Source organism: Bubalus kerabau, chromosome 3 (assembly GCF_029407905.1).
Source record: "Bubalus kerabau isolate K-KA32 ecotype Philippines breed swamp buffalo chromosome 3, PCC_UOA_SB_1v2, whole genome shotgun sequence".
NCBI lineage: Eukaryota > Metazoa > Chordata > Mammalia > Artiodactyla > Bovidae > Bubalus > Bubalus kerabau.
In genome coordinates, this window is record NC_073626.1 from 160,725,809 (window position 1) to 160,745,408 (window position 19,600).

The 19,600-nt window shown below is 51.3% G+C and overlaps 1 protein-coding gene across 3 annotated transcripts; it reads right to left on the reverse strand.

Annotated features, from left to right (window-relative positions):
• Window positions 1–74: 74 nt before the first annotated feature.
• On the reverse strand, window positions 75–19,598 carry ZNF142 (zinc finger protein 142). Of its 3 annotated transcripts, XM_055573463.1 has the most exons (11): window positions 19,449–19,598; window positions 19,041–19,193; window positions 15,771–16,081; window positions 13,005–13,604; window positions 11,590–11,724; window positions 10,894–11,013; window positions 9,626–10,455; window positions 7,065–7,237; window positions 3,182–6,104; window positions 2,316–2,421; window positions 75–946 (listed from the first exon to the last, which is right to left on the reverse strand). In XM_055573463.1, the coding sequence occupies exons 3-11, from the start codon at window positions 16,048–16,050 to the stop codon at window positions 477–479; spliced, it is 5,637 nt and encodes a 1,878-aa protein (XP_055429438.1). In that variant the 5' UTR covers window positions 16,051–16,081; window positions 19,041–19,193; window positions 19,449–19,598; the 3' UTR covers window positions 75–476. The 3 variants fall into 3 exon arrangements, with proteins under 3 accessions (XP_055429438.1, XP_055429440.1, XP_055429439.1); XM_055573465.1 differs by lacking the exon at window positions 10,894–11,013; XM_055573464.1 differs by lacking the exon at window positions 19,449–19,598 and having other exon boundaries at window positions 19,041–19,352.
• Window positions 19,599–19,600: the final 2 nt, after the last annotated feature.

Sequence of the window (19,600 nt, forward strand, 5' to 3'; positions counted from 1 at the left end):
GGACAGGGCACACTGAGAGACAGCCTGGCAGTATTAAAGTCGGGGACATGGAAGAGTCTATATAAGCTACGAATCATTTAACCATGCTTTATGGAGCAGGGGGCACGACGGCACATGCGGTTAGATACAAATGTTTTCAGGATGCTGAGGAAATAGGAACTTGACACAGTTAAGAAGGAAAGAGATGAAATGGGTAATCCACGATCTTATAGCCAGGGACTTTGGTGGGGCGATGGTGAAGAAATTAAGCACACACAGGTCAAAAACACAGTGTGCCTCAACAGAAATCAATTTGTGGTCCAGATCTCGCTTTTACATCAACTTCCAAGTACTACGGGCCAGATTCCCAGGAGGGTTCCAGCCTCATTTATGCCCTGAAGCCAGCCCCTCCCACAGCCCTGAGCTCCTCAGGCTAGCTCTGGGTCCAGTCTGCACATGGGTCCACACCCTCCTCGTGTCTGGGAGGTGGGGGGTGCTCAGCCCTCAGGTCCAGTGGGCGGAGCAGCAGGAGCGGGCGGGCCAGGGTCTTCCAGCTGCACGTCGTGCAGATGCACCGTGGGAGTGGTGGGGTCTTTGCCCACGCCTTGGTTGGGGTCAGCCTGGTCAGGGTGGTGCCTGCGCACATGCTTGACCACCTGGAATTTCTGCTTGGCCTTGTAGCTGCAGAGGCGGCAGAAGAAGGGGTGGCGGTCGGTGTGGGTGAGGGCGTGATGGCGCAGGCCGGCGGCCCAGCGGAAAGCCCGGTGGCACACGTTGCACACGTAGGGCTTGGCCTCACTGTGCTTGCGCAGGTGGGTGCGCAGCAGGAAGCGCGTCTTGAAGGCTTTGCCACACTGCTCGCACATGAAGGCCCGAGCTTCCCGGTGCCGCGTCTCCTGGTGCACGCGCAGTGCGTCGGCCCGGTTGGTGCAGTACTCACACTCGGGACACTGGTATGGCTTCAGTCCTGTGGAACAGGGGAAGGACAGGGAACGGGTTGCCACTGAAAGAGGTGGAACAAGGATCCGTGGACCAGAAGTGCCACTGTGATCCTGGCACATAAGGAACGCAGCCAGCCAGCTGACAAAGGACCATGTCTCTGACATGTTCCGATCCTGTCTAATGTGCTCCCGTTCTTCCACACAATCCCTTGTAGACAGTGGGTGCTCAATGGATGCTGGTAACTAACTGGACCCCTAAGTAGCCATCTGACAGCAATAAAGACTCAAATATACTAAGTTTTCTACATGCGGAATTCCAACCCCCTTTTGGTCCTGGGTCTTCCTCCCAAACCCCCACATCAAGGCCACCACGAGAAAACCACCAGAGAAATCCCAGCTGAGGGACCTTCCACAGAATCCCTGAGCAATCCTCAGAATTGTCAAGGTCATCAAAGTACAGGAAGTCTGAGAAACTGTGCGTCCCAGAGGAGCCCAAGGAGACATGACAACTCAAGGTCGTCGTGGGGAAAAGCAAGACAAGTGAAATCAACTCTGGGCTTCCCTGGTGGCTCAGATGGTAGAGACTCTGCCTAGAGTGCGGAAGACCTGGGTTCGATCCCTGAGTCATGAAGATCCCCTGGAGGAGGAAATGGCAACCCACTCCAGTATTCTTGCCTGGAGAATCCCATGGACAGAGGAGCCTGGTGGGCTACGGTCCATGGGGTCGCGGAAAGTCGGACACAACTGAGCGACTTTCACTTTGGTCTTAGAGTACTCATGGAACTGGGAATCTATTTAAATACAATTCCTTGTTCAACTCAGGAAGTAAAAGAAAATACTTAAGAGGGGAGAGGTAGAGGTAAAAGGTAGTGGCATCCATAGAGGCAGAGGGTCTTGAAATGCACCTGGTTAATTCCCTTACAGGGTGGGCCATATGCAGCAATCAAGACACACCATCATTAACCCATCTCTGAGAACCTGTGGTCCATGAACTCTACTCAGGAGGGAAAAAAAGGACAAGTTAAGACAGGCAAGCCCTCTACTTTCTCCTCCTCACTCACAATAGTTCCATCCTGTTTCGACAGGAACCAGGTAGATCTGGCTCCTCATGCTCAAGTTGGGGGTTCTCAACAGGAAGGGGGTGACCGTGTGCCACAATCCCCTGGGAAGGTTTTGCAAAGCACACATGCCCAGACCCCCAGGTTCACCTCTCCTGATTCTGATAGGCTTTCAGTGGGTTGGGAAGTTATTCTGGCTTTTCAACTGACCCACTACCCTGATGTGAAAACTGATATGCACCCCAAATCTGCATAAGGACATACACCACCTCGGGGAGGCTGGGTGTGCCAGGGCACAGGGGAGCCCCTCGGGCCCGTGGAAACCACGCAGACTCACCTGTGTGCTTAGTCATGTGGTACTTGAGCTGGTTGACCCACTTGCACTTGTAGCCACAGTCAGGGCACAGATACTTCCGTTCCTCCTTGTGGATCCGCATATGGTACTGGAGGAGAGAAGAGCAGAGAGCACCCAGAGAACATGTGCCTAATGGGTACTCACTGGATGTGGAAATAGGACTAACAGGCAGAGAAACTGCTGGCAGATAATCCTGTTCCCTGCACCAAGCCGACCTATTCCCCCCACTGCCAATCGGGTCCCCTAGGCCAGTCACTTGGACACCACCTTGATCCATTTGGCCAGTCTCAGGTATACCCAATCTCAGCTCTGCCACTCATTTAGCTGTGTCTTTGGGCAACCTAACCCCTAATTCTCAGTTTATTAATCTGTAAAATGGGAAACAGTGAAAGCAACTATATTTCATATTTTCATAAGGATTAAAATTAATGCCCAACATACAGTATAAGTGATCAAAAAATGTTAGCTATTATTATCTAGATTATCTACAACCTATTACATGGCTTTATCGTATGCCAAGCATATATTACGGAATTTTTTTTTTGGTTACGTGGCATGGGGGATCTTAGTTCCCTGACCAGGGATTGAACCCATGCCCCCTGCACTGGGAGCACAGAGTCTTAACCACTGGACCACCAGGAAGTCCTTGAATTCTACCTTTGTAACAACCCTATGCAATATTATCCCCTTTTCTCACAGATGAGGAACCTGAGGCTTGGAGAAGTTAAGGGACTTGACCCAAGTCACAGAGCTAATACTTGGAAGAACCAGGATTAGAGAACCTAGGTGGTTTTAACTCTGCAGCCTGCTTTCCTTCCGTTTCCGGACCCCATGGCCCCTGACCTTACCTTGAGGCGAGAGGGGTCCGCACAGGCATAGGGACAGAGGTGACAGCGGTAGGGCTTTTCCCCAGTGTGGATACGGCTGTGCCAGGTGATCTTCTGCCGGTTCTTGGTGCTGTAAGCGCAGTCCGTGCACTTGTAGAGCCGGGTGCCCCCATGCCCTTTCACGTGGTGATCGAGCACCAGCTGGTGGCGGCAGGCAAAGTCACAGAAGGGGCAGCGCAGAGGGGGCTGACCAGAGTCCCCCTCCCCGGCTGAGGCTGCCGCTGCCTCGGAAGTCTCCTCGTGCTGTTCCAAGTAGTGCTTCACCAGGCCCACCCGCTCCCGGGCAGCAAAGTCACAGAGCTGGCAGCGGTGGCTGAAATGCTGCTGCCTCCGGTGCTCGTCCAGTGCCGGCCGGCTGGGGAAGGCCTCCTGGCAGGCCCCACACTCGAGCCGGGGGTGCTGCTTCCGGGTGTGCCCCCGTAGGCTGGCGGGGCTGGCGCACAGCAGCCCGCAGCGGGTGCAGTGCAGGGGGCCCTCAGTGGCCTCCGCCGGAGAGCCAGGGGTGGGCAGCGTGGGCTCTGGATGCCGGCGCAGCGCGTGCTGCTTGAGTGCGGTCTCGGAGCTGAACTGGGCCTCGCACTGAGGGCAGGCAAAGGCCGGGGTGCCCTGGTGGCAGCTGTTGACGTGGCGGGTGATGTCATGGCGGAGGTAGCCGCTGTAGTCACAGAGGGGACAGAAGTGGGTGGGCGTTTTGTCGTGCACCCTCAGCCGGTGCAGGCGCAGTTTGGAGTTGGTTCCGAACGTCTGAGGACAGGAGTTGCAGCGGATGCGGCCAACCCCTGTGTGTCGGGACTGGTGGGCCTCGAGCCGGTACCGTCGGGTGGTGGAGAAGTCACAGAAGGGGCACTGATGCGGCTTCACCCCCTCGTGCTTCAGCCGTCGGTGCTGCTGCAGGCACCGGCTCTGCTTACAGGTGAAGCCACAGTCCCCGCACTGCAGAGGGGGCCGGGGGCCTCGGGCCGGGGTGGCGGCGGGGTGCCGGCGCTTCTGGTGGAGCTTCAGGGCAGCAGGAGTGGGAGCAGTGAAGGGGCAGAGGCCGCAGCGCAGCTCTCCAGAGGGCTCCAGGGGACAGCCCCGGGTCTGGTGAGTCCGCAGAGCCCGCTCCTGCTGACAGCTAAAGGGACATGTGGGGCAGGAGAAGCGGGCCGCCTTCTGCTTTGGCAGCAGAGCCGGCTCCCCATCCCCTGGGCTGCGCTCTGTAGTCCCACCGCTCAGGGGTGCAGAATCCCTGCTGCTCAGTGGGGACAGGGCAGACTGGGTCTGGACGGCCCCTCGCTTTCCTCCCCAGCCACGTCCACCCCGGCAGCCCTCAGCCACGTGAGAGGTGATGGAGGAGAGGCGAGAGCAGAGGAACGCGCATGAGTTGCAGTGAAACTTGCCCTGCTCAAAGTGGAACTTCTCAGGGGCCTTTGAGGGCAAGGAGTCTCCCACAGGAAGGACTGTAGAGCCAGAGAGCAAGGCAAGAGGCTCCCCTATCTTCTCTGGCTCTCTAGAAGGCTCAGGAGCATCTCTCGGGAGCATGATCTCTTCTAATGGTGCAGCTGGGGGCTTCCCACCTTCTGCATCCTCTGAGGCCGCGGTGCTTGGGGGCAAAGGCTGCAGAGTGATGGGTGAATCTGGTCTGGGCAAGCCCTTGTTCTTTCTGAGCAGAATTGGGCACTTCTTCAGCAGGTGTGTGCTGAGGCCACGCTGCTGCTTAAAGCTAGCACCGCACTCGGGGCAGAGCAGGGGCTCTCGGCGGCCCTGGCACCCAGCCCTGGAGTGCAGACTCAGGGCTTTCTCCCGGCGGGTGATGAATGGGCAGTGTGGGCAGCGGAAAGCTCTCCCCTCTGCCTGAATCACGACCATCTGGACTCGCCCTTCTAGCACCAGTGCCTCTGCCTGCTCTTTGTCCTGCCTCCTTAGGGCCTTGAGTAATGACTCGGATTCAGGGAGCTGGGGCAGAGGTGCTGTCTCGGTGGCTGTAGTTGCCTTGAAGGTTCCCACCCAGCCATCTGGGGGCTCCTCTGAGGAAGGAGGATTGGTTGGGGGCTGAGAGACTGACTTTTCCAGAATGGGTTCTTCAGCACCCAAGTCAGAAGTTCCAGCACCCTCAAAGGTAGACAGCTCTGTCAAAGTTCCCTCTGGCCCTTCCAGGCTCAGGGGCCCTGGGGGGTCCAGGGGCCTGAACTCCACAGGAACTGTTTCGGTGACTTCCTCAAGGGGCGGGTCAGCCACAGGTCCCAGCTCGACTCCCAGGGCCTCGAGGTGTAGTGTGCAGCTGCCCTCGTCTACCTCCACTGGACTGGGGCTGCCAACGAGGTCATCCCCCTGGGGAACCTCGCTGCTGTCCTGTTTCCCAGCACTGCCCTCCTCGCTGGTCTCTGGCAGGGCCTGGATCAGGGTGGGGTCCATCACAGGCCCGGGATCATGGTCCGGCCCCTCAGGCTGGGCAGACGGTTGACTTGCAGTCTCTGAGTCTGGTGAGGTTGTTGGGCACTGCCTGGCCCCTTCTGGCTCCTGGCTGGCACCGCGGAGCTGCCAGACCTGGTCGCCGGGCACGTAGCCATGGGCCTTGCGCTTGTGGAAGAAGAGCGTGGTGTTGCTGAAGGTGCGGTAGTCACAGAGGGCACAGCGGAACTCGCGGAGGCGGGTGTGCTTGCAGTTCTCGTGGCTCAGCAGCGCCTGCTTGTGGCGGCTCTGGTAGCTGCAGTAGCGGCAGGGGTAGAGTGGCACTGGAGTCCCCGGGTGGTGCTGGGAAGCCATGTGCTTCTGCAGCTCGTACTTCCGCTTACAGGCGAAGGCACACACCTCACACATCAGGGACTTGCCCTGGTGCCGCAGTTTGTGGCTGCTCAGCTGATCAGCCCGGTGGCAGCGATAGGAGCACTGGTTGCACTGGTATCTGGCAAAGAGGGAAAGATCACAATTATTAAGTTAATCATAGCCACTACCAGTCACTCATAAATTCATACCATGGGCCAGGTTCCACATTTACTTGTACATGTGTCATCTGATTTAAAACATTTTCTTAAAAGTCTTTATTAAATTTGTTACAATATTGCTTCTGTTTTGTTTTGGTTTTTTGGCCATGAGGCATGTGGGATCTTGGTTCCCCAACAAGGGATCAAACCCATACCTGGTGCATTGGAAGGCAAAGTCTTGACCACTGCACTGCCAGGGAAGTCCCTTGTCATCTAATTGAATCATCTTTTCTGCTACCCTATGAACTAGGTATCTCCATTTTATCAGTAAGGAGACTAAGGCATAGAAGTTAATAACTTGCCTCAAGTTACAAAGGAAGTGAAGGGCAGTGACAGTCTAGCTTCAGGGCTTGTATTCTAACTCTTAATCTATGTTTCTTCCTAAAGGGAAGATATGAATCAGCAAACTTCTGCAGACTTCCAGGGTGCTGACATGGCTACAGCCCCTCGGGCAGGTTTCTGCACCGAGTTCCCATTCTCCACAGAGGAGTGAAAGCTAAGGAGACACTCCCTAGCCAGCTGAACCCACTGGTCAGAGGGGAACTTGACAGGATGTGGAAGTGCCAAGGTCGGGGTCACAAGCATAGCCCATCTGTCACCAGGACTGGGCTCAGAGCTCAAATGACACCTCAGTCTCGGGGCCTCTCCTCTGGGTCTGCGCTCCCTTCCCTGAGCCCAGAGAGGTCTCACTGGGCTCAGGTCTCAGCCTGGCCCACAGGCAGGGATCAGTTGGAGGCAGTGGAACAGAGATGACAGGAGCAGAGGGGTGTGAGGAGGAGTCTCTCGGAGCCAGAAGAGAGACGGGGCTGGGAGCCGACTTCAGCCAGCTTAACCCCCGGCCACTGGGGGAGGGAGGGAGGGAAGCACACGTGCGCGCGTGCCTGAGGTCGCCTGCGTGCTTGCGCATGTGCACGCTGAGGTAGTGCTTCCACTTGGTGACGTAGCCGCACTCAGTGCACATGTAATCCTTGGTGCTGGAGTGGGTCAGCATGTGCTTGGACAGGTAGCTCACGTCTCGGCAAGTGAAGTCGCACAGTTCACACTTGTGGGGCTTCTCACCTGTGGGGGTGGGGTGAATGGGGAGAGGACACAGGTCAGACATGGACCAACTGAGGATGCCCTGATGCCCGGCAGGAGTGGAAGCTGAGGTGCTGATGGCAGAGTCAACTGCCCCATGGCCCTCTCGGATGACCACACCTCCACCCCGAAACCAGGGAAGATGGGCGGAAACAAAGACCCAGCTTTTTTCAAAGTTGGTTCTAGATTTGTTATACAGCTTGCTGGCACTGGTGGCCAACTGCTCCACTTAGCCCAATCCACTTCGTTTTGTGGAAGAGGAGGAGGAAAAAATTAGGTAATATGACATAGTGGTTAACTCTGGAGTCCAACACAGTCACAGAGATATTAATAGCTGACATTTACACAGTGCTCACTATGTGCCAGGCGCCTTTCTGAGCACTTAATAAAAATGCCTCCCCTTACTGAATCTTCACAACAGCCCCACGAGGCAGGTATTCTGATTACCCCATGTTACAGAGGAAGAAGCTGAGGCACAGAGAAACCATAGAGCTATTAGGCAGTGGTTGAAATTCCAGTTTACTACTGTGTGGCCTTGGGCAGGTCATTTATCCCCTCTAAGTCTCAAGTTTCCTGGTTTCCCAAAAGGTGGGGGGAGGGGAGGGACACAAAAATACTGACCTCACACAGTAGACATAAAGTTTAAATAAGATGCCCCAGAGGACTCCAGGACGAGCTGTCCGTGTAAGCTGGTCAAGACCTGGCACTGACTGGTGAGGCTGGGGCCATATTCCTTTCAACACCTTTCCCTGAGGCCCCTGCTACCCACTCAGCTTCTCCCCTGGTGGTGAAAGAAAAGCAACCAGCTGGCTCTGGTTCTAATACCAGCTGGTTGTGGGATCCTGAAACAGGCCATTTAAATGTTCAGGGTCTCTCATCTTTACCTGCCTCCCTCACAAGATTGTTATGAATAATAAATATGAAAGAACTCTGTAAACTGTAAAGGGAAAGGGAAGTCGCTCAGTCGTGTCCGACTCTTAGCAACCCCATGGACTACAGCCTACCAGGCTCCTCCATCCATGGGATTTCCCAGGCAAGAGTACTGGAGTGGGGTGCCATTGCCTTCACAAACATCTCAGAGACATTATGGGCTCAGTTCCAGACCACTGCAGTAAAGCATATACTGCAACAAGGCGAATCACACAAATTTTATGGCTTCCCAGTACACATAAAAATGTTCTGTTCACATGCTGCACTGAAGTCTATCAACTGTGTAATAGCATTCTAACAAAACAATGTGCATGCCTTGATTAAAAAATACTGCTAAAAAGTGCTAACCATCACCTGGCAATGCAAGGTTGCCACAAACTTTCAATTTATAAAAAACATAGTATCTGCTAAGAATAATAAAGTGAAGTACAATAAAATAAAACATGCCTATATTGATGTGAGGTTTTAGGAAAGGCCCCCCCAAATGAGATTTTGTGACAAAAGCCTATATAGTAATGAACTGTTTAATGGGAACAACAATGGCTTTGCCACAAGCTGCCTAAAAACTGTCCTCCCAAACTAAAGAATCTTTGATGAGATTTCTTTTAAATGTCTGGTCAATCCACCGATACTTACATAGAGATCACAAATGGGCAGATGCTATATAGCCAGGGAGCCTGATTTGGTTTTTACTCAAAGTACCAGTAATGCTGATAACGAATTAAAAAGTCTGAGTTGAAAAACCTGCAACTTTCAGGTCATGAGACATGATCATCTTTCAGTGTCATGGCTGCCAAGACTGTAACATATAAGGATGGCTCAGTCCCGTCAGCCCCATCTCTCACAGCACATCACAGAACTAGAGTTACAAAGACAGGCATCTGTCCTGGTTTGGGCTTCTTTGCTTTAACAGGCTAGGTAAACATGCCTGACTAGGGGTGGGCAGAACCCACCAGGGCATTAAAGGTGAGGCACAAGAGCACAGGGTCTGAGGAAAGTGAAAGTGAAGTTGCTCAGACGTGTCCAACTCTTTGCGACCCCATGGACTGTAGCCTACCAGGCTCCTCCGGCCATGGAATTTTCCATGCAAGAGTACTGTAGTGGGTTGCCATTTCCTTCCCCAGGGGATCTTCCTGACCCAGGGATTGAACCCAGGTCTCCCGCATTGCAGGTAGATGCTTTACCGTCTGAGCCACCAGGGAAGCCCCTGGGTCAGAGGGCCTGAATTCAAACCCCAGCCTGACCACTTTCTGAGTTGATGGACTTTCGGCTTAAGGCTCATTTGTGAACTTCAGATGCTAGATTTACCTCATGAGTCCTATGCAATGTATGCAAAGCCCCACCATGTGCCTGGTACACACGGAAAGCTCCCATTTGCCGCCATCATCACCGTCATCGCCCCCACTACATGGAGCGAGGGAAGGGCGGAAGCCACCTCACCGGTGTGCAGCAGCATGTGGCGGATGAGCACCCTCTTGTGGGCGGTGGCAAAGCTGCACTCGGGGCACTGGTGGATCTTCTCGTGAGCGTGCATCTTGCCCACATGGTCCTGGTAGGCCACCGGGTTGAAGGTGGCAAAAGGACAGAAGGTGCAGCGCAGCTCTTCACTGCCCGGGTGGCCCTGCTTCTTGTGTTTGCGGAACAGGTGCTTGTTGGAGCAGGCGAAGTCACAGTGCGGGCAGTGGAAGGCATAGTGGCTCTTATGGTGGGCTTCCATGGCTTCCACCGTGGCGAAGAGCATGGGGCACGAGTGGTGGCGGCACTCCACGGCCCGCACCCCGTGGGTCTCCTTCAGGTGCTTCACGAAGGCCTTGCGGTCGGGTGCCGTGTGGCCGCAGCCCTCCTGGAAGCAGCGGAGGGGCTGTGGCTCAGCCGCGGCGGCCACGGTGTGGCTCTTGAGGTGCTCCTTCAGGGCCTGGCTGAGGCGGAACTCCTCCCGGCAGACGGGACAGGCGTAGGTGTCCGAGTAGAAGTTGGAGATGTCCTCGTGCATGCTGGCCATGTGGCGGTTGAGGGCATTCCTCTCCACGGCACTGTAGTGGCACAGTGGGCAGCGGTGGGCCTTCTGGCCCAGCTCCCGCAGCAGGTGGGTCTTAAGCTTGCTCTTACTGGTGAAGAACTTCTGGCAGTTGGGGCACTGGAGACTGGGGTCTGGGAAGTGGAGGTGTAGGTGCTCCACCAGGTGAGTTCGCTTCTTGAAGCAGCGCTTGCATTCTGGACACATGTGGGTCTTGAAGAGGGACTCGGTGCCAGAAGCTATAGTGCCTGGGAGAGGGAAAAAGGAGGGGAGGGTTGACAATGAGATTCTTCAATAGGCCAGGGACTGACCATATAATAGGAGAACCACAGTCTGCCCAGACAAAACATGCACGCCTGCATGGCCTTGCTCCTTTCTCTCCAGGAAACCAAACAGTAGCATCTCAAACTCTGCAGGCTCAAAGAGGAGACAAGACATTCAAATATTTAGAGAAAGAAAATCACAAGGACTTCTCAGACCATGCTGTGGCCTGTAAGAAGTGCTTCACCCAGCCACCCTCTATTCCTAAGACTCTATCCAGAAAAGCTCAAAAGAACAATCTTGATGGAACATTCTTGTCCCTCCTGCCCTCCATGGGGGCAGTTGGAAGAATCAGGAGGGCTGGTTGGAAGGAGAAGGACCTCACAGGGAGTGAGCAGAGGGAAGACAAGGTAAAGTACTCTTACTTCTGAATACTCCGGTCAGAGAGCTGGTAATACATATAATCAGATCCTTCCTGGTCATCTGTTGGTAAATATGCTCCCTGTGGGAATGGGCTTCAAATGCTGTTCTACTCAGATGGAAAACTGGGAATGCAAGGGTTCAGAAATGCAGTCTTAGGGGGCTCAATGTCAGACAAGACAGGCTGCCAGTTGCTAACCTCTGGCATCTTCATACTATGAATATCACCCTCTCGCTCCTCACAGAAGAGCCTTCTGCCTGAGGAAAACCAACTCTGAGAGCAAATGCTATTTACCTTTCCCCGCATCACCAGGGGCTTCCCAGGTGGTACCAGTGATAAAAAACCTGCCTGTCAATGCAGGTAGATGTAAGAAGCACAGGTTCAATCCCTGGGTTGGGAAGATCCCCTAGAGGAGGGCACAGCAACCCACTCTAGTATTCATGTCTGGAAAATCCCATGGACAGAGAAGCCTGGCAGGCTAGGAGGTCGCACAGAGTCAGACTGAAGCGACTTAGCCCACCTGCACTGTGTCACCAGGGACTGTGCCCATCTATCACTTCCCCAGTAGCTGTGTCGAAGAAGAATGTTAGCAACGGAAGGATGTGAACCAAAACTCAGAAAACCAAACCCCAGAGCCTCAATGCCAGGCCCTCCAAGTCTGTTCCTCCCCACCAAGAGGTTCAAGCCCATCAGGCATTACCTTCCAGCTCCATGGCTTTCTGGGAGCTCTTCTGGCTACCACGCTCCTCTTCCTCCTCTTCCACTGACTCCTGCCCAGGTGAGGGTGCTCCTGTCTCCTCTGAAGGCTCTCCCGTTCCTGGAGGCACTTTGGGAGCTGCAAGTGCAAAGAACTTGATGACTAGAGAAGCCAGCGCAGCACTGAGTGCTTGAATTTCCCTCTTACTGGCCGGGAAGAATCACCTCTCACTGTGAAGCGTAAGAAAATCCTGGGTTCTAAGCACATACGTTTATTCCCACGGGGACAGAAAGACCAGGAGCTAAGCTGTTAGTAATGCTCCAATCTAAAGTAAATCAAGGGCTTCACTAGCGGCTCAGACAGTAAAGAATCCATCTGCAATGCGGGAGACCTGGTTTCCATCCCTGGGGTGGGAAGCTCCGCTGGAGAAGGGAACAGCTACCCACTCTAGTATACTGGCCTGGAGAATCCCATGGACAGAGTAGCCTGCCAGGCTATAGTTCATGGGGTCACAAAGAGTTGGACATGACTGAGCGACTTTCACTTTCACAAAGTAAATCAAACCTCAGATAACACCAAACTCAGACCCCTTGAAGGTAAGAGCTTTGAGGTCACTGGAGTGGGGAGAGGGGCACAGAGTAGAGGAGGACAGACTAGACTGTACTTCCTTGACTCAGGTCTCCAGGGCTAACAGCTGGTGGCTCAGTGCGGGCAAATATCCCTGACGTCTAAACGTCTACTGAGAAATCCAACTTAGCAATTCAGGGACATAGCCTGCTCTCCAAACCCATTCCTTCTATTCCTCAATAGAGACAGCTGCCACTGTAAGGCAAAGATGTATGATTTTTTCATTCCAGGAAAGAAGAATCTTCTGTTTGCCCCAGAGCACAAATCAGTGTTAGCAAGCCAAATTCTCTCATCAGAACCCTGGCCCTGCTGGTCTGATTTCTCTATTTCCTCCTGCTCCTCTACTCACCTCACGCTCTCTTTTTGAGACCAAGAGGAATAAGAATCATTGAAGCACCACCTCCAATGAAGATTTCTTTTTAAAATAACCCCAGCTTCTCCTGCCCAATTCCACTTGCTCTAACAGGAGTCCACAGGCATTCCACCAGTGGATATAGCCACTGATGGGCAGGGCAATTTAGCTTCTGCCCTCTAAAGTTCTAAGATGGATCAGAAGAGATGTTGGTTAAATCACTTCAGTGCAGCCTAAGCCAATCTTCAGTCACTGCCTGCCTGGTCCAGGATGTCTAGATGCCCTCCCACATCAGTCAGTAATCCTGACCTCCTGAGCTACTACTCTGGATTCTCTTAAATTCATGCATGCATTCATGGCATCTGTAACAACTGCCTCTTCTACAGACCAACTGCAGCTGTGTTCCAGGCAGGAGACTGCTGGGCCCTTGACCTCATACCTGGCAGTAACTCCTGGGAAGGAAGACCCGTTACAGCATACAGTTCTCGCTGCGTCCCAGCCCCATGACTCCGCTGATGCTGCCGGAAGAGTTTGACGTTGGAGCCCACGAAGCTGCAGCGGTTGCAGTGGAAAGGGTAATGGGTCTGCCGATGCAGCTCCATGCCCTGCTGGCTCCCAAAGAGCAGGGGGCAGCCCCGGAAGGAACAGGGCACCGGAAGCGCTCTGTGGGTCAGCCTCAGGTGCTGGTGGAGCTCCTTGCGATCTTCGGTGGAGAACACACAGCCAGACTCTGGGCAGGAGAAGGTGTTGGGGGTGCCCCAGTGCATCTTGAAGTGGCTCTTCAGGGCCTGGGGTTGGGCAAACTCTTGTCTACACACAGGGCATGGCAGGGGGCTATCTGGTGGGCTCTGGACCTGCAGAGGGCTGGGGAGGGTGAGGTTGCTGGGGGGCAGCTCTACAGAGCAGGGTGGGGTAGGGAGGCCCTGCACGGGCTGCATAAGGGTCTCAGTGCACTGGTGCAAGGCCAGCAGAGTGGGCTCTGCGAAGCTCTGCTCACAGCGCTCACAGAAGTACACCTCCATCACCTTTACCAGGACACCTGTAGGCAGAGGACCGGCAGAGAAAGGCACAGAATCAGACAGAATGAGACTCAGAGGAGTTAGTTACCAGCAGAAAATATAAGTGGATCTTTTCATGTCTGCGGAATGGAGATGGACTTACGTCTGATTCTACACCTGACTGTAAGCCCCTAAGGTCAAGGACAGTCTATCTTACATGATACTCGGCACAAAATAGGCATTTCATAAATATTTGTGAAGTGAAAGTAACAAGCATTAACCAAATCCAAAAAGCATTAAGAAAAGGTGATATATTTTGCCCAAACGAAAAATTAGAAACTCTCACAAGAAGAAAATGACGATCTGGGGGTAATGTCTGTGACATACATGACAATATATATGTTTACTTTTATATTCTGTGAAAAGACTTTCAAATGCACAGTGACTCATAAAATGGAGGACAGCCTTTCTGAAATGAGCCAAATCACATTCATAGCAATTGCTGCCATTTCTTAAGTAATGGCAGGACCTTGACAAAGAAAGGCTTAGGAAACACTTTTACTTGGTCCTCCAAATGCCCTATGAGAAGAGGGACCTGGGATTCTGCAAGGTTAAGGCCACCATGCTTGTTAACAGTGGAGTCCAGGTTTGTCCTGCATTCTGGTAGTCTTTTTTCTCTTTATATTTTTCTTTGTTTAAATAAAAATTCAGTGCAACAGCACATCTATATAAGAATATCCACCTCCCAGTCTCACACACACAATTTGGTCTATATCTTTTCAGGCCTCATGGGGTCACATTTTCATAATTTTTTTTTTTCTACTTGCTATATATCAAAGATATTTTTATCTAAAAGTAGTACATTTAGATCTATCTCATATTTTTTTTTGTCCAGTTCACGATACTTCAGAGCATGGATAGAGCAAAATGAAATTACCCTTACTGATGGATATCTGGGTTGTTTCCAAATACTGTAAAGAAAGCTGCCCTACACATCCTTATTCCTGTATCTTTGTGTGCATATGTGACACATTCTATAGAACAGATACCTAGAAGTAGAATTACTGGGTCAGAATACACTCATTTAAATTTTGTTATGTGGATAAATTGACCTTCAAAAGATCACGCTAACTTATACTCTCCATAAACTATAAGATAGGGTCTGCTTCCCATAGCCTCACCAACACTAGTTTTATTAAAAAAAAAAAAAAAAAGAAAGCTTAATTTTTGCCCAAGTGTTGCAAAACAGAAGTGGCACCTCATAGGTACTTTTAACTGGAATTTGTCTGTTAGTGAGATTATGGTTAGAGACTTTTTTTTAGTGAATTGCATGTAGGTTTCCCCCTCCCCCCTACCCCCACCCTTTTTTTAAAAAACAAAACAAAACAAAACTGTTTCTTTTTCTCATTGTGCAGCTCTTTGAATTAAAATTCAAAGAATTTAATTTAAAAAAAAATAAAAGATATTAACTCTTCTTATATATTGCAAATGTCTTTCTAGGTTCCTTCTCAATTTATTTACTATTTCTTTCACCACATTAAAGTTTAGAAATGTTATAAGATCAAACCAGCTAATCTTTCCCAGTATTCTTTGCACACTGACAGGGAAAATTGGTACAACTGTAGCTGGAAGATGACAGTTAAAAAATAGGGAAGCTACCCAAAAATAAGAAGTTGTAGATGTAGGAAGAATAACAGGGAGAATCTTTCTTCTAACATAAATTGTTCAACTCCCAGTCATAACGCATGCCTTGGGAGTTATCCACAAGAAATCAGAGCAGGGAAATAGCAGATTACCTCTAGGAAGCCCTGCCAAGCCCTGGGTTTGGTAGAGAGAGGCTGGGCCTTTTGCTTAAACCCTGGCGGCAGTCCCTGGGTGGGAGGGTCAACGTGGAGAAAAGAATCCCTGAGGATGATAGCAGTAAGAATTGGGCAGAGGTGTCAGAAAGGTCTTCCCTCCTGGATTACTGCCTAGCAGACATAAAGCCCTTTCAGGGAGACTGCCAAGAGCTTGGTACAAGTTGTGCACCACCTTGCCAGCCTCCAATCAACATTCACCAACTGCAAATCAAATTACAACATCTCTAAGTATAAAAATAGGATGCTACCTTGTGTCTTCATCTTGTTTACAGGCAAGGATCAAAAATAGCACAGACAAAAAACTCAGGCTTGCTTATCCTACTGCCCTGCTAGCAACTGTGTTTATACCTGGAGTCTCTCCAGGAGCACCTGGGGACAGATTTCCAGCTACTGCTTCCACAATGATCTCCATGTTCCCTGTATCCTCTTCAGTGGCTGTGGCTTCTACCAACAGGCAGCCTGGGTCAGGAGGCAAAGGTGGAGGGTTCCCAGGACAGGGGCTATGGACAGGCTCTAGGATTCCATGGTTAGAGAGAGGTGGGGGGATCAGCAGTAGCTCAGGGCACAGTCCATCCATCTCCCCAGCGCTGTTGGCTGGCTGTGAGTTCAACACGGTGTCCGTCATCATCACCAGTTTCTGTGCTGTGGCCTCTTATATGCTGATAAACCAACCAGAAGAAAAATCGAACAACATATGATTAGATCTCTCACTTTCTTCCCAGTTGGGGTGGGTGCACAGCCCAATGCCTGCCGCAATTAGGCATATCCTTGCATGGCAGCATGCCATACCTAGTTAACATGGACATTTTCTTTTTAAGACAATGTTTACCTGGAGAAGGAAATGGCAACCCACTCCAGTATTCTTGCCTGGGAAATCTCATGGACAGAGGAGCTTGGGGGGCTACAGTCCAGGGCATCGCAAAGAGTTGGACACAACTTAGCAACTGAACAACAACAGCAACACACAATCAGATAGATTGTGATTTTTTTACTTTACAAAACTGTATTGGTTTTGCCATACATTGACATGAATCCGCCATGGGTGTACATGTGTTCCCCATCCTGAACGCCCTTCCCATCTCCCTCCCCATCCCCATCCCACCAGCCCCGAGGACCCTGTATCATGCATCGAACCTGGACTGGCGATTCATTTCACATGTGATAATTTACATGTTTCAATGCCATTCTCCCATATCATCCTGCCCTCGCCCTCTCCCACAGAGTCCAAAAGACTGTTCTATACATCTGTGTCTCTTTTGCTGTCTCGCATACAGGGTTATCGTTACCATCTTTCTAAATTCCATATATATGTGTTAGTATACTGTATTGGTGTTTTTCTTTCTGGCTTATTTCATCTGTATAATAGGCTCCAGTTTCAGGAAATATCTCTTGACAGAAATGTGGCATAAAATGGAAAGTGAAGTGACCTAGCAATATGGAATATAGAGTTTTGTAAGAAATTAAAATTTGTGTATAGAATAATAGTTGCAAATATTCAAACAATAAAGTCTATGGCTAAAGGAGAAAAACAAAAGAAGACAATGTTTAGAACAAAGGCATTAAAATGATAATAGTGGTCAATATAGCAACGAGACAAGAAATTGTGACCCATATACTAAACATTGTTTCTTGGAGCTAAGTGACCTTTGTCATATCAGTAAGCAATCTGGGTCTCAGTTCTCTTATCTGCAACAAAATTGGGTAGGGCCAAGCTATCAGGGATTCCCTGATAGCTCAGCTGGTAAAGACTCCACCTGCAATGCAGGACACCCCGGTTCAATTCTTGGGTTGGGAAGATTCACCAGAGAAGGGATAGGCTATCCACTCCAGTATTCTTGGGCTTCCCTTGTGGCTCAGTTGGTAAATAATCTGCCTGCAATGTGGGAGACCTGGGTTCGATCCCTGGGTAGGGATGATCCCCTGGAGAAGGGAAAGGCTACCCACTCCAGTATTCTGGCCTGGAGAATTCCATGGGCTGTATAGTCCATGGGGTTGCAAACAGTCAGACACAACTGAGAGACTTTCACTTTCACTTTCAAGGGATCTCAGAGGTCCCTTCCCCTCTTAACATCTTAGGATCTCACTATTCCTTAGCTCAAAGCCCTTCCTTCATGATCTGGTCCTGCTGCCCTCTCTAGATTCATCTTCCACCTCTCTCTGCAGAAGATCTCTGAGCCAGTGATTCAACTTTTCATTGATTTGCCCTTTCCCAGACTCACCACATTCTCTTCTGCTTCTATATACTATACATCTCTCAGCTTGCTGGGCCTTCTCCCCTTTGTCATCTCTCTTGTCTGGCTAACCAACTCCTAACTATCCTTTAAGAATCTGTACAGGGACTTCCCTGGTAGTCCAGTAGCTAAGACTCGTGCTCCCAATGCAGGGGGCCCTGGACAGGGAACTAGATGCCACATACCACAACTAGGAGTTTGCATGCCACAAGTAAGATCAAAGATAACTCAGACCTGGAGCAGCCAAATAAATAAATGTCACTTTACTATGATGGCATCCTGACACGGTTCATCTAAGTTTCTCTCTCTAGGGTCCTCATGGCACTTCGTACATAGTTCTATCAAAAACATGTCACACTGCACTACTGTTTACTTGTCAGTCTCCCTCCCTAGACTTGGAGCTTTCTGAGTGGATTTTACGGGAAGTTATCACTTCACTGAACATAAACCACAACAGCCTATGCAAGTCAGACAAGGGATTCTAATGAAGAACTGTGATGCAGTGGTAAAGAATCTGCCTGCCAATGCAGGAGACACAAGAGACATAAGTTTGATCCCTGCATCGGGAAGATCCTCCGGGGTAGGAAATGGCAACCTATTCCGGTATGCTTGCCTGGGAAATTTCAAGGACAGAGGAGCCTGATGGGCCACAGTCCATGTGGTCACAAAGAGCTGGACACAACTGAGCACACACTTAAACACAGTTAAGAACTGAAGACACAGAGATGCAAGGCTAGGCTTCTAATAAGATAACAAACCAGAGGCGCCTTATGTATAAAGTAACACACCTTGAGAAATTTCTCATTCATTGACTATGACCTAATATTGAACACTGGAACTCAACTCAGAAGTGAATGTCAACTAAATTGCATATCCTGTTATACATTGCTAAAATTAGTTTGCGCTGAGTAATTAGGAATTAAGGATGATAGTATAATCACTCCATGAAACTGAGCCATGAAGGTCAGGTAAGGGGCGCCGAGGGCTAGAAAATCATTTTGTGGGTGAGAATTCTGCAACTCAAAGACTCAGATTAGGGAAATTCAGAAGGTGGTAGAGCAGCGCACTTCCGCCCTCAGAGGGTTCTCTGGAAACCACAGACTCCATGTATCGCTGCTCTAAGGAATCTTCCAGCTCCAGTAATAATTGCCTTAACGGGGAGCCAAGGAGGAGGGGGTGTCCTCCAGACTGAGAACCGTCAGCCGCTGGAAGGCCAAGTGAGGTGGGACACAGGTGGGCACAAGAGAAGAAATGAGGTTATCTTCGGGGCAGCGGTACCGAGGAAAAGAAAGGACACATTAAGGCAGAGAGAAGGCCTGGGGAAAGGGTGAGATCGGGTCTGGGGACCAAGGCACCCCATTTCCACTTGCCTGTGGGCTCTACTCACCGCGTGGCCTTGGGCAGATTGTAGTCCCCTCGCTTCCCGGGCCGTCAGCTTTCCTGTTTGTAAAGTGGAGGCGAAGACAGCCTCCACATCGTTGGGCGGGAGCGGGAATCACTATTGCCGGCAAACGGGAAAATCGTTTTGTAACCTGCAAGGCTAAGGAGGGAGCATCGTCATGCTTACTGTCCTAAGGAGAGGCAGCGTGTAACCGGGTGGGGTCCACAGCAATGACGCCGGGGTTGCTGATCTGATGCGCCCGGGCCTCGCTCGTCGCCGCGCTCCCTTCTGCACTTCTCCCGAGCATTCCCATCGCCCAGGCCTACCCCTCATTCTGCGGTTTGAGAAACTTTTGCCTCCGGCCTGCTCCGCCCGCGCTCCCTATTAGTTCCCGCCCCGCAGCCTCCGCCTTACCTCCGGCCCTAGGCGGGCAGGAGCCTCATCTCTATGGTCGTCCAGCTGCTGGAGTGGCCTCCCGGGACTCTCTTTGTGCGACCGCCTTCGGCCCAGAAGCCTCTAGGACCGCGGCATATGGAGGCCGCTCTCTCTTTCTTTGTGAGGCTGGT